The sequence below is a fragment of the Peromyscus californicus genome, unplaced genomic scaffold (assembly GCF_007827085.1).
Source record: "Peromyscus californicus insignis strain IS unplaced genomic scaffold, ASM782708v3 Scaffold_8__1_contigs__length_139910024, whole genome shotgun sequence".
In the NCBI taxonomy this organism is placed as follows: Eukaryota; Metazoa; Chordata; class Mammalia; order Rodentia; family Cricetidae; genus Peromyscus; species Peromyscus californicus.
In genome coordinates this window covers 106858281-106883025 of record NW_026294606.1, presented here as the reverse complement: position 1 = coordinate 106883025, position 24745 = coordinate 106858281, and the positions used below count along the sequence as shown (strand labels likewise).

Sequence of the window (24745 nt, the reverse complement as noted above, 5' to 3'; positions counted from 1 at the left end):
ACTCAGGAAAAAGATTCATCTGCTCCTTTTTCAGCAAGTCCGCTACTAATTGGTGGGGGGGCACTCCTCTGTATGGGTGACCTCCTCCTGTATAATGATGCTTTGCCTGGTAGAAGGCTACTCTGTGGACATTGGTAGGGGCATTTGGAGTTAGTTCTCTCCTTCCATGATGAGGACTCTGGGGTTGATTTCTGGCCACCAGCTTGGAGGCAGGCACCTTTACCTGCTGAGTCATTTCACAGGCCCTGGCAAGGGAATTTGAGGACACACATCTCCGACAATTTCTTCTGACATGTCTATGAGTTACTCCCTGTCTGTAATATCAGCCTCTGACTCTGCAGAACTTACCAGTTTAATCTAAGGTTCCCTATGTCCCCTGAGGAGTCTCCCCTGAATGAGAAGAAGGAGAAGCAGGAGCCCACATCCAGAGTCCCTCATCCCTTACAGTCGTGATGTTAAGCCTACACATTACACTCCCAGTCAAACACAGCTGTTTCATTGAAACACACTGCAAACCTGGCACCTCTGAAGTACCTATCCCCTCCCTATCCACTCCATTTCCAGACTGCCTTACTTTCATGGCCAGCTCCTACACACATAAGGGTAAACAAGTTATCATTAGATAGACTACTTCTGGCTGAATTGGGGCATCAAGGTTCTTGGGACAATCTAGGGATGTAACAGGTTCTGCAGATCTCTGGCTCCATAGCTAGGGGCTGGTAATCCTGTAATAGTAACTAGTTAAAAGTCTGGCTAGAAATATTTTGGGTCTGTTGGTGAAGAAATCTAGGCAAGAGGTTTATGAGACAGGGTGCAATTAGCAGGCATAAGAAAAGGAAGAAAAGAGGGGATAAGAAGGGTAGCATCCAGTTCCATATCTGACTCTTAGTGATCCACTAGCTAGAAGTATCAGGCTGTTTCTGGTTTTGAAGTTCCATTTGAACTCGTTGGATCTTATCTTTCACTACACCTGATTGGTTGACATAAAAACAATATTCTTCTCCAAGAAAGAGACAAAGACCACCTCTTTCTGCTCTTAGTAATCTAATCCTCTCTGATTTTGTAGTACTACAGTGGCCACTGAGTCTATTTGTCCCTGAAGGGTAAGGATAGTCTGAGCTACCTGTTGGAAATCCTGGATGAATTGTGAGGAAAGCCTATGGTAAATAGCTTGGGAACTAGTCAGCCCTCTATTCCAGTGGCTACACCTGCATTTATGCCCAGGGCTGTTAGGAAGGGTATTACTTGATTGCTCACTTGTCATGCCATGCTGCTATGAACTTGTCAATGAGAATTGGCAAGGGTTCTTCACCAGGTACCACCCCTAATTTTGGAAACAGTGTAGATGGAGAATTTTTCTGCAGCTCCCTCCAAGTCCCGCCAGTCCCAGAACCCACTTATAAAATAAACACACAGACCCTTAATTATTTAAACTGCTTGGCCATTAGCTCAGGCCTATCATTGTCTAGCTCTTACTCTTATATTTAGCCCATTTCTATTAATCTTTACTTTGCCATGTGGCTCGTGGCTTACTGGTACTTTACATCTTTCTTGTCCTGGCGGTGGCTCCAGCGGTCCCTCCTTTCCTTCCTCCTTCCTCAATTCTCCTCTCTGTTAGTCCCGCCTATACTTCCTGTCTGGCTATTGGCCAATCAGTGTTTATTTAAATAGAGCGATATCCACAGCACTTCACCTCTTCTACTTTTTTAAAGAGGAAGGTTTTAACTTTAACATAGCAAAATTACATATAACAAAACAATTATTGAGCAAGAATTACAGTTACAATATTAAAGAAGATATCCTAACTATTTTATATTTGTGAGTTTAAGGTTTTATATCTAACTTATCTTTTATCATAACTAAGGAAGATTGTAAATATCTAGTCTTCAACCACATTAAAGACCTCAGAAGGATGTAATACTACCTGAAAAATGGGAGAAGGATGTAGGCAACTTTTGGGAGTCTTGTAGGGTAGACAGAGACAGCTGATAGCCTGCACAGTCATCCAAAGTTCTCTTGTAAAGTTGGGGCATCTTTTTTTAGCCCACAGGCCGAGAGTCTCTCAGTCATTTTTTTCTGTGTCCTGTAGAATGTCTGGCAGTTTTCTCTGCAAAGCAGGAACCTGAAGGACCATTTTGTCAAGCAAAGATCAGTGGTCACCTTTCTATGGGTCCTGCATGTCCAGTTCATCAAGCAGTCCAGGCAAGAACAGTTTCTTGTCCAAATGGCTATTTTTGCCAAGGTGAAGATGAACTCCATATGGAGTGTCTTTGATGCCCATCCTCCTCTCTGAAGTAAATCAGTGCTGCCAGGAGCAGACATTTCTCACTGTCCAGAAAGTCTAAATTTTTAAACATTTTATATGCCATATTATGTAGGTTTTTGAAGTGTTTGAAGATTACCTATCTATCTGAAATATATCTATGTATGCCTAGAAGACTTAACCAACATGGCTACAAATATGATTATCATAGATGACTGATTATTAATCTATTTTTTAATTATCCATTACAGTTTTAAATGAGTTACATAAACATAATACCTTAAACAAGAATAGAAACATAATACCTTAAACAAGAATAGAAACATAATACCTTAAACAAGAATAGAAATATATATACGTATATATATATATATATATATATACAGTATAACAAAATTAAGTTTCAACTTGTATCAATAAACTAAAATCTATACCAATGTCAAACATTTTAAATGTAAACTATAATCTATACCAAATATAAAACACTTTAAACAAGTTGTTCTTTAATAGTAGGTTCATTTATCTTATATCTATATCCTGTATATCATATCTATATCCTGTATATCTATATCCTATCCTATTTTCTTCTTTAGAAAGAGATTGCATTTATAATCAACCTGTTTTAAATAAAAATATTGGTTTTTCTCTGTCCCATACCAGAGAACTCTTTTGATATGGGACAAAAGAATCTTTTAACGTTTTATTTTAGGTATATGTCTGGGTTTAGAGGGGGAGTGAGTCAATACCATCTCTAAAGCCAGCTTGGTATATTTGGGAATTTGGGCATAGCATCTCTTACTACTTCCTGCTGGAGGGGGGCGCTGTATCTTATGGGGACACGAAGAAAATTTTAGGCTTATGGGGTAGTCTGTGCAGCTGTAATGTCTGAGCCAGTTGCCTTGAAACCATTTTGGATGTTAGATCATCTGGGTCAGGGTGTTATCAGAGACCTTTCAGGGGGTCTTGGCTGGTCAAACCTGATGTATCTTAATCTGGAACAAATCCTCTTACATTTAGCTCATTTCTACTAATCTTTACTTTGCCATGTGGCTCGTGGCTTACCGGTACTTTACAACTCTCTTGTCCTGGCGGTGGCTCCAGAAGTCCCTCCTTTCCTTCCTCCTTCCCCAATTCTCCTCTCTGTTAGTCATGCTTATACTTCCTGTCTGGCTATTGGCCAAACAGTGTTTATTTATATAGAGCGATATCCACAGCAAGACAGAAACACCAGGACAAAAGTCCCAGACCACCTAGCAGGTAAGCAGTGAAAAATTTGAGTACCACAGAGAATAGAGGCATTGTGAATGTTTGGACATAGGGCCTGGGTGATAGTACCAAGGATAATGGTATTATTGCAGTCTATAGAATCCACGGTACCTGCAAAGCATGTTCCTGAAGAGTTAAAGCAGTCAGTAATGCCAAAGAGGGGAATGTGAAAGAGATAAGGGTAGTAGTGACATTTGGCTTGGGGCAATTAACAAGTGGTAAGGTAAGAGAGTCTACTAGGACAATGGGTTAGGCCACAAGTGGTGGGTGAGAGTTTGACCATGGAGGGACACACAACCAGCATTCTCCAAAGTGGTCAAGCTGAGCATCATTCAATAGCTGATATATAGTAGTTAGGATCTGAAACAACAGATGGTGTGACAAGGAGGTAAGATCAACATCATCAAAAAGGGTGATATTAAGAATATAAGAGCCTTAGAAGAGCTTTGGACCACTTCTTCTACAGTGTCTATACCTAGGGGTTGAGAGAGATGAATGTGTAACTTGAATTTTGAGCATATCTGGTGGGCAGGTTTGATAAATACTACAGTAAAGTTTATCAATGACTCCTATTTCCCTCCTGAGGTGCTATGCATCCTTAATTAGGATGTGAAAGATTCTCCATTCTTCATAAAAGGCAGAGTGTTTTCCTGGATATGCATTATGTCTCCAGCAGTCTCAAGACCCTACCACATGAGTGGTCTGGTTGAACTGTTGGACATGTGTCTCCTGAATCTCAAACCTCCATACACAGAATTTGGTAGAAATATGGGTAACTGAGAAGAATTATAAGGAGAAGAGGTAGGGCATGAACCAATAGGGTGGGGCTCAAGTCTTGACAGGTTTATGAGGTCTCATTCTTCTGAGACCACAGGTAGGCTGGTAGTCTGAATATAGTTTTAGGGATTGTTCCTTTCCTAGTTGACAGACATGGGTAAGACCTATTAATTCAGCCTGCTGATTTGTGAGGTGGGCTGGAAGGGCTTGTGTTTCAACCACTATGGTGTCTGAAACAACAGCATATCCTGTAGATGTAACCAACCATCTCATTAAATAAGAAACACAGAGCCGATTCAGAGAAGAAAGCCAAGAGGTCAGAGCTAAGAGCCTCACCCTTCCTGCTTCAGCGATTCCTCTTCAGTCAAAAGAGCTCTCCGAAAGGGACCTACTTCCTGTGTGTTTGTCTTATATAGTCTTTCTGTTCTGCCTTCTCATTGGTTGTAAAACCCAAACACATGACTGCGTCATCACTGCCTGTATGTACAGCCCTCCAGGTGCTCTATGGTACTGAGATTAAAGGCGTGTGTCTCCAATGTTGGCTGTATCCTTTTACACACAGAGATCTACCTAGCTCTGTCTACCAAGTGCTGGGATTAAAGGTGTGCACCACCACTGCCACGCACTTGCTATGGCTCTAATAGCTCTGACCCCCGGGCAAATTTATTTATTAACATACAATTAAAATCACATTTCAGTACAAATAAAATACCACCATAGTAGTTAATGAGAAGTTAGGAATTACTATGCTTTACTAGCTGGGTCACAGCAGTATCAACCACAGAACTCTCAGGTTTTCATAGTGAAAACAGAAACTAAATAAAAATGACAACTGTGTCCAGTTTAATTACAAATAAGAAAAGGATCACCACGTGGCTACATCTCTTCATTCTCATGAATCTCCCCAACTCCCAGATCCTCTTGACCCTTTTTAAGTATGAATAACCATAGTTGGTTAGGTCAAAACCTGACCTTGATTTGGTCAAAAACATCCTTCAAAGATGTTGATTATAATTCAAAGAGAAAAGCCGGGCGGTGGTGGCCCACGCCTTTAATCCCAGCACTCGGGAGGCAGAGCCAGGCGAATCTCTGTGAGTTTGAGGCCAGCCTGGGCTACCAAGTGAGTTCCAAAAAAGGTGCAAAGCTACACAGAGAAACCCTGTCTCGAAAAACCAAAAAAAAAAAAAAATAATAATAATTCAAAGAGATACAAAACTTAGCACCACCTCTGTAATATTAAAATAAAAACAAAACAAAAACCAACCAAACGACTTGATTTTTTAAAAACTCAAAATATGCATAGCTGCCTGAGGAGGAGATCTTGATCCTTTCACTAAACATATTCTTCTCCTATCCACAGGAGGACATCTGGACAGAAGTCAAAATGAATCCATTACTCATTTCCTCTCCGGCTCTTCTTGTGTCTTTTCTTAGACCTTTCAGGAGACTTGGAGTGACTCCTATGTCTGTGACTGCGGTGGTGACCTGGGGATTTAGAGCGGGATCTGTGTCGTCTGTCTCGGGACCTGCTTCGATGGCGTCGTGGACTCTTGCTCCTATACCTTTCTCGGCGTGGAGAAGGGCTTCTTCTTTTGGGGGATCTACTTCGCCTCCTGGGAGACCGAGTCCGACTCCTCCTGTAGCGCAGTGCAGGAGAACGTCGTAGCTTGTCCAGGTCTCTGTAGCTTCTTCGTCGATGGCCAGGTGATGGTACTCTTTCCAGCTTCTCATCTTCTTCTTCCTCCTCTTCACTGGAGTCCACATCATCCATGTCCTCTTCTAGAGCACTAACTCGGGGCTCCAGTTGTTCAGCTTCCTCCAGCACATAGCGTTTCTGTAGCCGGGGCAAAATGATATCACACACTCTCTCACTGTGCAGAAGTTCATCAATGAACTCATCTACGTGCATCAGTTCAAACTCCCCATTCCGGTTCTGGCTCTTGATTTTTCGATAGTCATTGTACAAAGGCTCCAAGTACTTGTAGCAATCCATTGCAGTTCCTGTCAGCCTCATGTAAAGTGCCCCCAACATCCGGACATACTTGAAATCTTCATTTTTTATGAACTCAACAATGATATCCTTCTCAGGTTGAATCTGAAGCATCTTCAAGGTTAAACACAGAAAAGGAGTTGGCTTTATGTTTCCACCGTAGACACCACCCACAAACTTTAACTCCATGGCTTTGTCGACTCCAAGTTCAGCCGTAAGTCCAAAGCACTCTTCTTTCCAGTACTTTGATTCATAGATCCGCGTGCGAATGATCTTCTCCACCAGATACTGAGGGTTGGTGCCATGGATGCTGTGGGCATCCTTGACTGTTCGGTTCGCCATCTTAAAACGCTTTCGATTCTATTTCCGTCGGCTTCTTCAATACAAATCGTCACATCCAGGTTTTAAAAAAAGACATCCAGAGTCGGAGGAAACCCTTCTAAGACCTGAAGGTCACCAGCTTGGAAACCGAAATTGTGGCTCTGAACCCTTTCCCGGGACTACCCAAGACTGGTCTCAGAGGTGGCAGAAGCATGTCAGGAGCCCTCGGTGGGCGTGGCGAGGCAGTTGAGAAAGCCAATCGGAACCAAGCTGTGGGCGGGGTCACGGCTGGTGGTGCAAACAGTTTTCTCCTCTGACTTTCTATTCCTGCTGGGGCTGGCATGTGCTGGCTGGCTGTGGTGTGACTGGTGGACCCGGGAGGGGTCTAGCTCAGACATTGGAGCGCTGTGGAGCAGCTCCCCGAGTGCCTGGACTGGAAGCGGTGGAAAGCGCGGGGAATCCGCCAGCCCTGGCAATCTTCAGCATGGTGAGGGCGGCTCCAGGCCCGCTGGGCTTCTCCACAGACTCAGGGATTTCCGTGTTCCACACACATGCACCCAGAGCCTGTTCAGTGGCGGGCACTCCCTCCTTAGTTCTTTTGTGTTTTTCCTAGCATGACACAGCCATGCCTTTCCCAGCCTCCTCTAATAATTAAAACTTCCTACTGTTACGCTGTAGCAGCTCCAATGCATTCCTGCCCAGTCTGTTATCCCAGCCATTAATGGCAGCTGTTCTCCCTACTCTCAGTGGTTTCTCCATGTATCCTGGGCTTCCTGTTGCTTCTTCTTTTTTTTTTTTTTTTTTTTTTTTAATATTTTTTTTTAAAGATTTTTTTTTTTTTATTATGTATACAGTTTTCCATCTGCACATATCCCTGCAGGCCAGAAGAGGGCACCAGATCTCATTACAGATGGTTGTGAGCCACCATGTGGTTGCTGGGAATTGAACTCAGGACCTTTGGAAGAGCAAGCAGTGCTCTTAACCTCTGAGCCATCTCTCCAGCCCCGTTGTTGCTTCTTCTTGATATAAGACTTTTTTCACAGCTCAGCTGGTGTGCTGGTTAGAATGTGAATGACCCCTATAGACTCATATATTTGAGTGTTTGGTTCCTGGTTGGTGGACTGTTTAGGAGGCATGGTCTTTTTGGAGAAGGTATTTCAATGGGGATGGGGTTTAAGGTTTCAAAAACCCATGCCAGGCCCAGTCTAACTCTCTGGCTCCAGCTGGTGGATCAGGGTGCAATCTCTCAGCTGCAGCAAGAGGCCACAGCACCATGCCTGCCTGCTGCCATGCTGCTCACCAGGATCGTGGCACATGGACTCATCCTTTGAAAACTGTAAGGAAGCTTCCAATTAAATGATTTCTACTACAAGATGTCTTGGTCATGGTTTCTCTTCACAGCACTAGAATAATAACTAAGAGAGCTGGGGGAGGGGTGGAAACCATGTGCTTTGTTATTCACTGCACCTTCATTCAGAGACCCTCTGCTGGTAATTTCCAAGGCCATAGCAGATATGTGAAATAAAGATGCTGAGGTGCATTTCTATGGGATGAGGTATGGAGTGAACAGGAGCAAGTGGAAGCAGGGAACAGAGGCTCAATTTTCATTGAAACATCAGTGAGACGCTCCTTCACACCCATTCAATACAATCAGCCTTAGGAGCCATAATGCCAAGTGGTCGAAAAGATATGAAGACACTGGCACCCTCACATTTGTCTGGAGGAGATGCAAAATGACAGTCATAGAAGACAGTTTGGCATCTGCATTAAAAGTTAAACATGCATATGTTAAAAGATTCAGCAGTTCTTCGCTGATGTCTTTAGCCCATTGAAAAGAAAATACTGCTCTCAAAAACCTATGTTTGAGATGTTCACAAGGACTTGATAGAGAGTAGTTAAATTAGATCACTCAGGTGGTCCTGAACTGGGTAGTGGGTAAAATGTGTTGCCTGTATATAAGGAATGACACTGTAAAACAAGAGACAACAGGCTTGAATAGCTTGTACCTAGTAGTAGGATGAGATACAAATGATTCCCTTTCTGTGATAGGAGGACCAGGGCTCTGATGTTTTTAAATTCTGTGGAGTTTCCAAACTGTTCCATCAAAAAGTAGTCAAGTAGTTGTAGGGAGCAGAGACCAGAGACATAAAGGATCAAAAGCTGAATTTTCCAATGAAATAATTATTCTCATCCTTGAAGTGGCTTGTTGATTATCTCTTATCCTTATGCAAATTAACCAAGTTATGATGTTAAAAGAATATTTAACTGACAACAAATTTTCCAATGGTAAGGGCTACTAAGAGTATAAAACCTCCTTGGTGAAGTGTCCTGTTCATCCTCAGAAATGCATACCTCCACAGAAGTGTGTTTATAGCAGGAGCTCAGTAATGCCTTCAGGCTCCCCTGGAAGTAAGTGTCACATCTCATCTTTACTCCTAGGAAGGGCTCTTCTCTCTACCAAGCCAGAAAGCCTGGCTAAAAATCCTCATGTCTCTCCTGCCCCCTGGTGTTTGAAAAGGGCACTGCAGGAATCATCACTGATGATGGTTGATTGGTTTAAAACAGCAATGAAAGGACTGGGAGGGTCCTTGTTTTCCTGGGTCAGGGAGTAGTTGCACACCCTTTTAATCTCAGGCCTAGGTAGAAGGACTGGGTGATGTTTCAGGCCATGCTGGTTGTGAAGTGAACTTTAGGACAATCAGTATAATATAGTGCAACCTTTCTCAAATTAGATAAATAAATAAATAAATAAATAAATAAATAAATAAATAAATAAATAAATAATAACATAAAGCATGCTCTTCTGCCTGGATACTTGTTACTGTGCTCACATGGGGATGGGTACAGAAGGAGGGAGCACAGGCTGGTGTGGAAGGAGCTTGAGTTCTAATCCCACAGTAGGGTTTGAACTGCAACATCCAGACATGTTTAACAGCAACAGTACAAGAACTAGGCAGGGAGGCACTGGCTCATTCTTCCAGTAAGAGAACAGAAGATTTCAACATCCTCAATGAGTGTGTGCACCCTGAAAATCTTGTAGTGTTCACTGCGTGACCAGTATGAAACTGTTCCCACTTCCCCATGCTGAAAAGTGACAGCCAGAGGAGCCAACCCATCTCCTCACATGATTTTACAGGCAATGGGAACCATTAGGTACAATTTGTGGCCAAAGAGAACATTAACCTATGTGAGGCAGAGGTGTATGAATTGTGTCCATTGAGAACCTCAGTAGTTCCCAGGAACAAGGCACTTTCCCGTGCCTTCTTATCCTCACACTGCTGGAGTTCACAAGGTGAAGAGAATCAGCAGCTCAGGACAGGGTGAGAGGTCACTCACTGTGCAGACAGTTTCAGGGAAGATGGAGATGAGAATGGGCATCTGATGCTTCCCACACTCCCTTATGTCACAGTGGAAGAGTCTTCGAGACACAGGCGATGTGACATGTCAAGCACACTTGTGGCACAGGCAAATAATTCCATTTCTGTGATAGCATACACAGAGTTTTAAAATGTCTAAATTGTGGTCCTTTTCTTACCCCAGAACCAGAAAGCAGCTGGGTGGTTGCCAGGAAACATGGTTCAGGACAATAGCCAGTGTAAAGGGGTGAGAGGGAACTGTTTTGAGTGACAGAAACATCCTCACACTTCAATTGGACATGGTTACAATGTCTCATACATTTGCTCAAAACGACAAAGGTATTCATATAAATGGCTGGATTTGATCATCTATGGATCATTTTATAATGAAGCTCTTCAAAAATAATATGACTATTGAAATTCTAAAGTGTCCTGTGAGCCCCCTAAACACACACAGGGGTATTTGCAAAAGGAGCTCCATAATGCCTTCAGACTGCAGTGGAAGCATCAGGCAGCCATCCTCCTGCACTCAGAGGAATTGCTCTTCCCTCACCCAGCACCTCAGTCAGGCTGTGCTGTATCCTGTCTACCCCATGGAGTCCAGGGTAGAACATGCAAGAATCACCATTTTCGTCTAATGACCCTAATAAACCTAGGCTGTGCAAGTTCTGATTTGAGTGAGGGTGGATGATGGACTGAGGAATCTGCTAACTATTCTCTGTCTCAGACTGGGATTGCCTTGGATGCTATGCACTCTTTAGACAGCTGTGGTGGTATTGTATTCTCCAAAATATTGTGCACCCTAATAAATTTATCTAGGGTCAGAGAACAGACAGCCACTAGATACAGAGGCCAGAAAATAGTAGTACTCACCGCCTTTAATCCAAGCATTCCAGAGGGAGAAATCCATCTGGGATCTCTGTGAGTTCAAGGCCACATTGGAAACAGCCAGGCGTGGTAAGACACACCTTTAATCCCAAGAAGTGAGTCTTTAATCCCAGAGAGTGATGGCAAAAACAGAAAGATATGTAAGGCATGGAGACCAGAAACTAGAAGCATTTGACTGGTTAAGCATTTGGCTGGTTAAGCGTTCAGGCTTTCAAGAAGCACAGTTCAGCTGAGAGCCATTGGGATGAGGACACAGAGGCTAACAGTCTGAGGAGACAAGACCAGCTGAGGATCCTGCGAGGTGAGATAGCTGTGACTTGTTCTGTCTCTCTGATCTACCAGCATTGACCCCAATAACTGGCCTCGGGTTTGATTTTATTAATAAGAACTTTTAAGATTCATGCTACAGACAGCCTTGATTCTTTCCATGACCAAAGGTGCAGGGTAGTGTCCAGCTAAGGCCTTCTGGCTCTTCTGGGTTTGTCATGTCCACAAACTCCCATCTCCCTGGCACCTCACCTCACAAAGCATCCTGTTTGGACACTGTAGAATCTGACAGACCTAAGTTTCAAATCAGCATGGTGTTTCTGAGAGTTCTTCCCCCATCTGATCCACATGGGTAAGCACCTTTGTGACAACTGATGTGAAAAAGGCAAGAGCAGCGCCATATACATGCATCAGAGGATTTTGCCTACATCTTTCCAAGGTCAAAAGCTCAACCCTCTATCCTCAGTGAATTACTGCCTGCATGACACACCTTGACATATGGATTCTCAGAATATGAAGCTCACTGAATCCACCATTGATGTCTGGCACTGTTACAGCTTTAGATAAAACTTGAAGATATGGCCCTACTTGGGGCATGGCACAATCATGACAATTCATTCACAAAGAGCAGCTGTCTCTGAAATGATTTTAGTGGAATGGTGTCCTTTCAGTCTGAGGGTGGATAAGCCCAGCCCAAGAAGGGGTTAGATTGTGACCAATATGTGAAAACCAAAGATTTGTGCACACATTTATCCTCTTTTTGATTTTTTTAGTTTTTTTTTTGAAGCAGAGCTGGCAATCTTTTTCATTTCCTGGGTGACCAATGAGTTTATTGGGGTGTGGTGTGAGGGTAACAGATGTTGCTTACAGCAGCATGGAAATCCCAAAGTCAACCCAACCTGAGTAATGACTCAGAAGAGCTGAATCCCAAGAGATGTATGTGTGGTTTTCACACAGCTCAATAGATCCAAGAGTCTCCTCTTCCCAGCAGTCCACTTTCAGATTTGGCATTTGAAAGAACAGATGTTTGCAGCACAGTGTTAAAGAGAGGCACCCAAGGAGAGGACAAGACACACTCAAGCAAGGAGTCTTCCCTTTACAGTTGCCATGCATCTGGTTTTGGAGGCATCTGGAGTTACATGCTAAGAACCCCTTCTCTGTTGGTGAATGGGATCACGTGTGGTTGCTGATGTGCACTGGATAGAAGTCCACCAGGAATGTAAACAAGGTTCACTGTCTTCCTAGTGGGGTTCCTAGAGCCTTGTATTATTACACCTGGCAGAGGAATAAAGCTGAGTATGCTTAGGCCTGCAGCACAATGGAAGATCTTATAATACTCCCTTTTAAAAAAATCTCTCTACAACAATAATGTTGTCTTGATGTAGATAATCTGCAATGACATTATTGTGTTGGAATTCTTTTTTTCTCTAAGTTTTCTCTTAGTATATACTAATGATCCATAATAATGGGTTTCATTATGACATTTTCAAACATGTGAATGAGGTTTTAGTTCCTTTTCATTCCTCTACTACTCTTACTGTTCATCTTCTCCTTTTGGCTCTCAACTGGTCACTCTTCTACTTTATTGTCTTTTAAATAGTTGTTGATCATCCAATCAGTTTGATTAGAGTAACTAATTGGATGAGGGTTTATTTACAGGAGTATGGGTGGTTTGCCAGTAGCAACATCACTAAAGGAAATGTCTCTTTCCTCCCCAGTATCCATCACCCACCCAGAGATGCTGAGGAAGGGATGGACTTCCTGAGCCTATTGCCCCCGCAACACTTCATTGCCTGAATATCCTCAGGATTTTGTTGCATGAACAGATTCTTGCCGGATTGCCAGACTTCAGTTGGAGAGTCTCCTATTTCTTCTGCCTCAACATGAGTGCTGGATTATCAGACTTGTTCCACTACACCCTGCTCACACCTATCTTTTAAAGTAATCCTAGGGAGCATGTGTAAGAAAGACACTGTCACCTTGATGTCCCTGTGGATGAGCCAGATCTGGGTGTGATAGAAGAGGGTGTGATACAACTCTGTGTCTTCTTACAGTTGTCTGTGGTTCAGAGTCCAGGTACCTGAACCAAAACTGTTCAGAAGAGCAATCATGAATGAGTGCACTAGATCTTGTTGACTATAATGCCAAGTGACTCTTAGAACCCAGGAATCTACAGGTATGGGTCTCAGGCTGAGGCAAGTATGGCTTCCTTAGAGTGTCTCTGACTAGGCAGGGGATGTGGCAGGAATTTGTGAGTTCACAGTAGAATATCTAGGAAGAAGAGGCAAGAAGGTTTGCTCACACACTCTGCCCTGGTACTCTCTTGGCTCAGTTTCTGGAAGGGCCTGAAGACTATGCTACAGGCTCAGACCACATACTCTTTGCCTTAGAAGCCAAGTTGCATCTTTGCCCAAGGTCAGACACATTGACGGGCCTCTGGACCTCTCGTTTCAGCACTGTGCTGTGAGACTGGAGAGCTCTAGTTCTGTTTTGGGACAGGAAATTTTTCAGAATCCTTTTGAGGGCACCAGGGTAATTCTCTGACCAATGTGATAAGTCATAAGATCCTAATGATGTCTTAAAGGTGTTAATAATTTCATTGTTATCCAAGGGTTCTCAGCACCAACCACCACAGTCTAACCACAACCACACATAGAGAAGGGAAAAGTCCCATTGGTTCCTCTGTTCCTGACCATCTGCCTTGTCTATCTGACCTCCAGGCCCAGCATTCATCAGAGTCCCTCACACTGTTCTACTCCTCGATGCTGAGTGTCCTTGGGCATCACTGACCTGTGTGTGCTGCAGGACCACCTGTGGGCTTTAGTTGAGGTATTATCCCTCACAGCTGTCTGTCATTACTCATATGCTCCTCCCTCCCTGATTCATTGCCTCCTGCCCTCTCAGTCTCTGACTCTGCAAAGGTTTGCAGCTCTGACCCTGTTCCCATCTTCCCCTTTCAGAGTCTCACACTGAACACACAGGAGGAGAAGCAGAAACCCACAGGCTACGGCCTTCAGGAAGCCAGGAAGTTAATTCAGTGGCGTGATCAGTTAGCTCAGTGGTTCTCACCCTTCCTAATGCTGTGACCCTTTGAGGCAGTTGTGGTGACCCCCAACCACAAAATTATTGTGTTGCTGACAAGCAGAGAGCTTTCATGGGACTGACCTAGGCTCTCTACATATATGTTACAGTTGTGTGACTTGGTCTTCCTGTGGGACTCCTAGCAGTGAGAGCAAGGGGTGTTTGACTCTGTTGCCTGCATTGAAGACCCATTCCTCCTGCAGGAATGCTTTATCTAAGGTTGGGGGAGGAGGGGATTCCAGTCTCACTGCAGTATGATATACCAGGGCTGACTGAAATCCATGGGATGCCAGCTGGTGTTTGAAGAGAAAAGGTGGAGGAATGCATGGAGTGGAGGGTAGAGTAGGTGGGGAGGAACAGGGAAGAGGGGAGGGAGGGGAAGTTTTGGTTAGGATTTAAAAAACAAAAATTATTGTAGTGTGCTGTGGGATATTCTGTATGGCAAATGTGTTGCTCTGATTGGTCAATAAATAAAACACTGATTGGCCATTGGCTAGGCAGGAAGTGTAGGCGGGACAAGGAGGAGAATAAAGCTGGGAAGTGGAAGGCTGAGTCAGAGAGACACTGCCAGCCGCCACGATGAGAAACAGCATGTGAAGATGCCGGTAAGCCACGAGCCATGTGACAAGGTATAGATTAATGGAAATGGATTAATTTAAGCGGTAAGAACAGTTAGCAAGAAGCCTGCCATGGCCATACAGTTTGCAACTAATATAAGTCTCTGTGTTTACTTGGTCAGGTTTGAGCGGCTGTGGGACTGGCAGGTGAGAGAGATTTGTCCTGACTGTGGGCCAGGCAGGAAAACTCTAGATACAGTAGTGCTATTTTATAAATGTAATTTTTCTACTGATATGAGTTGTAATGTACATATCTGATGTGTGGGTTATGAGATATGGGACCCATGTGCAAGGATCACATGACCTTCCCCACCACAAAGGGTCAGTTTGAGAAAGGCTCAGCTAGCTCCTTAGCCAGATGTTTCCCAACAGGAAGCAGTTGTGAACCTCATCCAGGTAGGAATTTGTACACAAAAGGTGTAGATGGGAGCTCTATGGGGCCATGGAAGATAATGTCACAGGAGACCTGCAGTGACCAGAGAGAGGTGAGAAGAGCCTTTGCTTATCAGGCTGATAAAGCCACCTATCATTTTGCTTTTTTATTGCTCCCCCCCCACAAGGCACAGCATGGACTCTGAAGTCATTCTGAATATCAGTAACCCTCAGCCCAAGCCTCACCCCTTATCATGGTAACTCCCTTGTCACAGATCCAGCATGGGTGAAGGAGTGGGAAGCAGGAATCAAAGGGCTACACTGGAGATTCTGGATCTCTAAGCAGGTGTGTGCAGAGGATCCCACAGATGGAGAAAACACAGATGGAGAAGGGCATCGACATTTGAAATTTATACCCTGGGACTTAGGCCTGCAAATGCCCACCCCATGGCCTGTTATACCTCCCTTGGGATTTTGACTGATGTCTTTTGCTTTTCATTTGTTTCCTTTTCAATTTAATTTCATTCTTAAAATTTTTTATTTGGATCTGAGGATCGAACCCAGGGCTTTGTGCTTTCTAGGCAAGCACTCTACCACTGAGCTAAATCCCCAACCACTCATTCTTATAATTTTACCTGTCCTTTTTTACTTTTTCAATGACGCATTCATCATTAAAAAGTTTATTGTTCAATCTCCGTGAGACTGTGTGTATTCTATACTCTCTTTTGCTCTGGGTAGGAAATTTTATTCCATTGTAATAAAATAGGACAAATTATTTCAGTTTTCTATATTTGTCAAAATACGCTTCGTATCCTAATATATGACCTATTTTGTAGAAACTCCCAGGAGCTGCTGAAAAGAATGTGTATTCTGTAGTGTTTGGATGGAATTTTATGTAAGTCTCTGTTAAGTCCATTTGTTCTATGATATCATTTTCATCATATTTTTCTGTTTATTTTTGTGTTGTTTCCTTAAGTGCCCATTTCCTATTCATCCCTCTTTCATTCTGTACCCACACTAGTGGCAAGCTCCCACTGAGATCAAATTTGGAGACATTTAGAGACATGTATATCCACCTGACAAACATTTTCAGGCCCTGTTTTTTCCAACACTGGGACTCTCTGGGCTCTCAGAGCCGATGATAAAGCTGAGATACTGGCCCATGAATGGGAGTTTCAGAATCCTAGGGAACCCTACCTGAATACAGAAATAGTACAGGGCAAAGGTTCTGAAGCAGCTCACTATGAATTCCTGGATGAGGTAGTAAGCAACCTTAGACCTTAAGGACACCTGAGGACTAGCCAAACTTGGCTCCTTCTGTCTAGCCCTCAAGTCTAGTGCACACACAGCCCCAAACAGTAGACTTTTCTTTTTAGTGGTTTGCAGTGTTCCCACTGATATGGTACAGCAATGGTTTCACATGCTTCCTCCAATCAATAAAGAATTCTACAGATTCAGTGTCTCCAACCAGTACCCTCTCTGTTCCAGACAGTATTTTTATTTTTGTGTTTTTAGCCCCTTCTAGGAAAAGATGTACTCTCTTCTCTCTTCTCTCTCTCTCTCTCTCTCTCTCTCTCTCTCTCTCTCTCTCTCTCTCTCTCTCCCTCTTTCTCTTTCTCACCAAAGGAATTACTGGGCTGTGTATGATCCCTCAAGTTTAAAAATTATAGAAGCAGTATATTTATGTTACCTGGAAACCTTGGTGTGTCCTCTTAATCCTGGGAAGCTGTGTAGCATGACTTGAGGGAAGGTTCCCATGTGTTACCCAGTGAGGCATCACTCAGAAGCCTTTTGTGGATGATGATGGAGACCATAGTAAATATGAAGAATGAAAAAGAGTCTCAAATCTGTGTATATTGGACAGTTGTATGTACATATTCATAAGAGAGAGAGAGAGAGAGAGAGAGAGAGAGAGAGAGAGAGAGAGAGACAGACAGACAGACAGACAGACAGACAGACAGACTAAAAGTTCACAGATAAGGTCTAGACATCGAAGCAGGTAGTCTCACTGCAGAACCTCACCTCTCCCTCTTCTCCTGCAAATCCAGGCTCCTCAGCCTTATCCCCAGGTCTGCACTAGAACACCCGCTGCAGCCTCTCTTCCTCCCCCTGCACCCATCTCCAGGGGGTCCCACAGATCTTCCCTTCTTTATGTCCCTTCCTCCACCTATTGCTTTGTTTCTGGCCCCAAATGCAGCAGGCACTCTCTGGGAACCCACAGGCAACTTAGACCAGGGAAGTAAGTAAGGTTATTGCAGATCTTCACCCCTCCCTCAGTTCTTCCAAGTTCAGTCCCACAGTGTGATCCTCAGCACTGGAGTAGATCTGCTGTGGCCTCATCCCATTCACTGTCCCCATTCCTGGAGGACTAACTAAAAAACACTGCTTTCCTCACTCTTTGTAACCCTTCAGATGTTCCCCCACCTCGAGTCTATCTCAATTCCTAATTTTCAGCTCCCAAGGCATACAAACACATTTTACCTCAAACCCCAGTGGCCAAACCTATTGAGTCTCAAAAGAATTTCCTGTGGCAACACACAGCTAACACACTCTCCTATGAATCAGAGAAGGCAACAGAAACCAAGGAACAAAATGTCCACCCAACAGAGAAAAGACAAGATAACAATATTAAGAACTACAATTTTCCCAAACCCAGATGCCTAAATGCCAGTGTAAACACAGAATCAACAACAGGCAGGATAAGATGTCTCCACCAGAGCCTAGCAACCGTACCACAGCAGGCTTTGAATATTTCAACATAGCTGAAGTACATGAAAAATAGTCTGCAATTAATATGATAGATCCTTAAAGTAGAAATGAATAGATTCCTTAAAGAAATGTATGGAAACACAAATAAACAGTGGAAAGAAATGAATAAAAGATGTCAAGACATGAAAGTGGAAAGAAAATCAATAAAGAAACACAAACTGAGACAGACGTGGAAATGAAAAATTAGGAATTGAACATAATCCATAGTCAAACTTCACCAACAGAATACAAGAGATGGAAGAGGGAATCTCATGCATTGAAGACACAATAGAAGAAATGGATAGATGATTAAAGGAAAGATTAAATCTAAAGAACTCCTGGCACAGAACTTGTATGAAATCTGGGACACTATAGAAAGAAAAAATCTAAGTGTAATAGAATCAGAGGAAGAAGAAGATACCCAGGACAAAGGCACAGAAAATGTATTCACCAAAATCATAGAAAGAAATTTCCATAACCTAAAGAAGATGATGCCTATCAAGGTCCAAGAGGCATACAAACCAAAAAATAGACTGCATCAGAAAAGAACATCCCCTCAGAACATAGTAATAAAAAAAACAGAGCATATTAAAAGACAAAAAGGCAAAAGGCCAAGTAATATATCAGGGTAGACCTATTAGAAATAAACTTGACTTCTCAATGGAGGCTCTAAAAACCAGAAGGACCAGGGGAGATGTGCTGTAGTCTGAGACCACAGATGCCAACCATATTATTATACCTAGAAAAACTTTCTATCACCGTAGATGGAGAAAATGAGACATGCCATGATAAAACCAAATTTAAACAGTATCTATCTACAAAGTCAGAACTAAGGATGGTGCTAGAAGGAAAACTCCAACCTAAAGAGGATAACTACATTCAAGAAAATACAGGGATTAAGTAATCCAGGCAACAAATAGACCAGGAAAGTAAAAAAAAGAATCTCTCTCTCTCTCTCTCTCTCCCCTCTCTCCCTCCCTCCTTCCCTCCCTCCTTCCCTCCCTCCGTCTCTCTCTCTCTCTCTCTCTCTCTCTCTCTCTCTCTCTCTCTCTCTCTCTCTCTCTCTCTCTCTCTCACACACACACACACACACACACATCATTATCACCAACAGCACTACCACTGCCATCAACACCAACACCAACAGCAACATCAGCAAAATAACAGAAATCAAAAATCATTGGTCATTGCTGTCTCTCAACATCAGTAGTTTCGATTCCCCCCTAAAAAGAAACAGATGAACAGAATGAATGCGAAAACAAGATCCATTCTTCTGCAGCATGCAAAAAAATACACCCTAACCTCAAGGCTAGATATCACCTCCAGGTAAAATGTTGGAAAAAAGATTTTCCAAGCAAATAGATCTAAGAAGCAAGCTGGTGTGACCATTTTAATAACTGAAAAAACAGAGTTCAAATCAAAATGAATCAGAAGAAACAGGGAAGGAAACTACACACTCATCAAAGGAAAACTTCACCAGGAGAACATTTCAATTCTTAGCATCTATGCCAGAAATACCAGGACACACAAGGTCGAAAAAGAAACACTAATAGAGCTGAAATCGCATATTGACCCTCACACACTGATAGTGGGAGACTTCAAAACCCATTCTGGAAAATGGACAGACCATACAGACAAAACTAAACAGAGAAATGTGGAAGCTAAATGATGTTATAAACCAAATAGTCCTAACAGATATTTACAGAACATTTCCCCTAAACACAAAGAATATCCCTTCTTCTCAGCACCTCATGACTTTCTCCATAATTGACCACATACTTGGACACAAAGCAAGTCTCAACAAATAGAAAAAAAATTGAAATAATGCCCTGAATCCTATTTGACCACCATGGATTAAACCAGGATATTAATAACAACAGAAACATATGGAAACCAAACAATTCTCTACTGAATGAAAAAAGTGTCAAGACAGAATTCGGAAAGAAATTCTGAACTTATGGGACACAATGAAAGCAACTTCATGGCACTAAGTACCTACATACAATAACTGGAGCATCTCACACTAGTAACTCAGCAGAACACTTGAAAGTTCTAGAACAAAAAGAAGTCACATCATAAGGAGTAGATGGCAAGAAGTAATCTAACAATATAGGGATGAAATCAATAATATAGAAACACAATACAAAGAATCAATGAAACAAAGAATTAATTCTTGAGACAATCAACAAAATTGACATGCCAGGCGGTGGTGATGCACGCCTTTAATCCCAGCACTGGGGAGGCAGAGGCAGGCAGATCTCTGTGAGTTCGAGGCCAGCCTGGTCTCCAAAGCGAGTTCCCGGAAAGGCGCAAAGCTACACAGAAACCCTGTCTTGAAAAACAAACAAACAAAAAAAGATTGACAAACTTTTATCCAAAAAACCAAAAGGGGGCTAGACAAGATCCATATTGACAAAATTAGAAATAAGAGCAATAGTCAGGCGGTGGTGGTGCACGCCTTTAATTCCAGCACTCGGGAGGCAGAGCCAGGCAGATCTCTGTGAGTTCGAGGCCAGCCTGGGCTACCAAGTGAGTTCCAGGAAAGGCACAAAGTGCCACAGAGAAACCCTGTCTCAAAAAACCAAAAAAAAAAAAAAAAAGAAAAAAAGAAAGAAATAAAGAAAAGGGATATAACAACAGACACAAAAGAAATCTAGAGAATCATAAGAACATACTTTAAAAACCTACGCTTCACCAAACTGGAAATTCTAAAGGACATGGATAATTTTCTCCATACATACCACTTACAAAAGTTGTATCAAGATCAGATAAGCAATTTATATAGACCTATAACCCCTAGTGAAATAAAAGTAGTCATTGAAAGCCTCCCAATCAAAAGCAGCCCAGGGATAGATGGTTTGAGTGTAAAACACTACCAGACTTTCAAAGAATGGTTCATGTCAATACTCACCAAATTATTTCACAAAATAGAAACAAAAGGAACACTGTCAAATTCATTTTTAAAAGCTGCAATTACTCTGATACCCAAACTGCAATTTATTCTCAAAAACATAGATGCAAAAATACTCAATAAAATATTTACAAACTGAATCCAAGAACCCATCAAAAAGATCATCCACCATGATTAAGTAGGCTCCATCCCAGAGATGCAGGAATGGTTCAACATAGGTAAATTGATAAATATAGTCCACCATAAAAATGAACTGAAAGAAAAATCACATGATCATTTCATTAGATGCAGAAAAGGCCTTTAATATCCAATACTCCTTCATGTTAAAAGTCTTGAAGTGATTAGATACATACCTCAACATAATGAAGGCCATAGCCAACACCAACCTAAATGGAGAGAAATTCAAAGCAATTCCACTAAAATCAGGAGCAGGACAAGATTTTTCACTCTCTCCATATCTATTCAATATAGTATTGGAATTCTAAGCCAGAACAATAAGTTAAGTGAAAGAGATCAAAGGGATACAAATTGGAGAGGAAGAAGTCAAAGTATCTTTATTTGCAGATGATATGATAGTATGCATAAGTGACCCGAAAAATTCCACTAGGAAATTCCTCTAGTTGATAAACATTTTCATCAAAGTAGCTGGATACAAAATTAACTCACAAAAAACTATATTCAAAAGACAAATGGACTGAGAAAGAAATCAGAGAAATATCTTTCATAATAGCCTCAGATAATATAAAATCACTTGAGGTAACTCTAAGCAAGTGAAAGGTTTTTATGATAAAAAGTTCAAGTCATTGAAGAAAAAATTGAAGACCATATCAGAAGAGGAAAAAATCTCCCATGATCATGGATCAGTAAGATTAACATATTAAAAATGATCATCATCCAAATACGATTCTACAGATCGGTGCAAAATTCCAACATAATACTTCACAAGTTCTAGCTTCATATGGAAGCACCAAAAACCCAGGATAGCTAAGATAATCTTGAATAATACAAGAAAAGCTGAAGGTATCATCATTCCATATTTCAAGTAGTACTACAAAACTATAATAATAAAACAGCATGGTATTGGCACAAAAACAAACACATTGATCAATGGAATCAAATAGAAGACCTAGATATAAGTGTATACACCTATGGACACCTTTTTTCTGATAAAGAGGCCAGAAGTGCACACTGGGAAGAAGACAGCATCTTCAGCAAATGGTGCTGGTCAAGCTGGAGGGCTGCATGGAGAAGAATGTAAACAGATTCATACTGAACAAAACTCAACTCCAAGGGCATCAAAGATCTCAACCTAAAACCAGATACACTGTTTCTGATAGAAGTATAAGTGGGGGAATAGCCTTGAACTAATTAGCACAGGAAAAGACTTTCTGACAGAACACCTTTAGCTCAGGCACTAAGATCAACAAGTAATAAATGGGGCCTCATGAAACTGAGAAATCTCTGCACAGCAAAGGACACTGTCAGTCAGACAAAGAGGCAGTCAACAGAATGGGATCAAATTTTGCCACCTAAGAGGGTTATTATCCAAAATATATAAAGAACTCAAGAAACTAGATGTCAAGAAACAAATATCTTGGTTAAAAAATCGGGTACAGATCTAAACCGAATTCTCAATAGAGGAAACTCAAATGACTGAGAAACACTTAAAGAAATGTTTAACATCCTTAGCCATCAGGGAAAAGAAATTCAATACTACTTTGAGATTTCACCTTACACATGTCAGAATGACTAAGATCAAGAAGTGACAGCTCATGCTGGCAAGGATGTGAAGAAAGAGGAACACTCTTTCATTCCTGGTGGGAGTGTAAACTTGTACAACTGCTATGGAAATCAGCATGACAATTTCTGGGGAAGATGGGAATTGATCTCCCTCAAGATCCAGCTATGCCACTCCTGGGCATATACCCAAAGACTGACAACTGCTTTAAATGCTTACTACATATGTCATGACTTAGCAAATTTGTTCTAGATTGTAAATCCCAAATCTGAATACATGTGATCACATGAAATCATGTATGAGAATATCCGTAAAGCTTTATTTAAAAACCAAATCTAGAGCACCCCTTTAATCCCAGCACTCCAGATGCAAAGGCAGGTGGATCTCTGTGAGTTCGAAGCCAGCCTGGGCTACAGAGTGAGTTCCAGGAAAGGTGCAAAGCTACACAGAGAAACCCTGTCTAAAAAAAAAATACCACCTAGCATGGGAAAAACAAAAAACCAAACCTAGGATGGAAGGCCCATACCTATAATGCAACCTCTCAGGAAACAAAGGCAGTGAGGTCATGAGTTCAGGGCTAGCGTGGGCTACAAAGAGACCTTGTCCCCCAAAAGAAGAGTAAATAAACAAGTGAAATAGTTGTGCATAGATTGAGTAAGTGGATAGAACATGTGTTGTGCATGCTTGCTTGGCATTCCACAATAAAACAAAACAAAAACATTATGTAAAGTGACACAGCCAGTCACAGAACATTCTACTTATGTTGCATTGGAGACAAGCCCCAATATAGCAAGATAAAGTAATGTCTTACTGCTTTGATGCAGGGTCAAAGGTAGTGAATAATAGCAAAGGGGCCCAAGGAGAGCCTTTGGTGGGGGAGTGAGGTCTGTTCTATAACTGATGTGGTGGCAGTTGCATGCCTTGAAATTTTCTCAGACTTACTAAACCATACACCTAAAATAGATTAATTTAATTGCATTTAAACAATCCACAGTAGTCAGAGGGTATAGTTCACAGGTAGCCCACTTGCCTAACATGCACAAGCCTTAATTAAGATCAATCCCTAGCCCCATAAAAACAATCTACATTCAAGCTTCTAAAAATGAGATAATTATTAAGAGTTGAAAACACATTCTGACTTCCTGTTGGAAGCATAGTGTGTATGTACAGAACTGAAAAGCAGAGGCAAGCTAGCAATAGGAACATCAATAAATGCTCTACATATAGAATGGAAGCAACCGGCATGGTCAGTCTCACTAACAGGAAAATCTTCCCTGCCCCTAGTTCAGGTCAGCAAGGACCTAATGTTGTCCTTGGGATGCCATTGTTTACACATTCTAACAGGAAAGGGCACAAGATATAATCCTTGAGACCTCCAGCTAGACACCTGTTTCTTACCACACAGCAAATCTGCGGCTATCTGATCCCTGAAATTCTCAATCTACAAAATTATAATTTGTTACTGTTTGTAACTTACTGAGGTTATGTTTTTTGTTTTGTTTCTGAGATGTGGATCTTGTTATCTTGCCCTGGGCTTATGTAATCCTCCTGCCACAGTCTCCAAACAACTGAGGCCACAGACACTAAGATCCCAGTTGGTGGTTTATTATCTATTGGGAACAGCATTGTGACTTACGAAGGCAATGGGGCTTGGGGAAATCAGGTTTTCTATTGGCAACTGACAAATATGGAAAAACATGAACTTGAAAAGAAAGGACATGGGATTTCCTGTAGTCCACAGTGTCTGAAACTTCTGCTTCATTTGAAGAGTATCTGAGGCTTGGAAAAAAGGAGAGAGGATGGGGAGAGGATGATGGGAGGGAGGAAGCAAGGAAGGAGTAAAGGAAGAAAGAATGGAAGGAAGAAAGGAAGGAAGAGGCCTAATCACAGTGAAGTGTTAAATAAGATGAAGGAACTTTCAAGCTCACACATCCATATGGTTATGAATGTATTTATTGAGTCTAATAAAATGTGTCCAGAAGGATATGGAGAAAGACACAGAGGATTTGTCATACTTGACTGAAAGTGCAAATGCTGAGGTTAGAAATGCTTATGTTAGTGTTGAAGCAAATACAGATAAATCAATGGACTTTGTAACCTCAGGATGACCCCATCTTCATTCCAGACACCTTCATTCCTGTCACAGGACA

General features: G+C 42.0%; 1 protein-coding gene across 1 annotated transcript; it reads right to left on the bottom strand.

Annotated features, from left to right (window-relative positions):
* Positions 1-5652: 5652 nt before the first annotated feature.
* On the bottom strand, positions 5653-6638 carry LOC128103694 (pre-mRNA-splicing factor 38A-like). Its single transcript, XM_052728272.1, has one exon. It carries the CDS (start codon positions 6636-6638, stop codon positions 5700-5702), a length of 939 nt encoding a protein of 312 aa, XP_052584232.1. The 3' UTR covers positions 5653-5699.
* Positions 6639-24745: the final 18107 nt, after the last annotated feature.

Coding starts and splice junctions, on each gene's coding strand:
- LOC128103694 (XM_052728272.1), bottom strand. CDS start 6,638: ATGGCGAACCGAACAGTCAAGGATGCCCACAGCATCCATGGCACCAAC.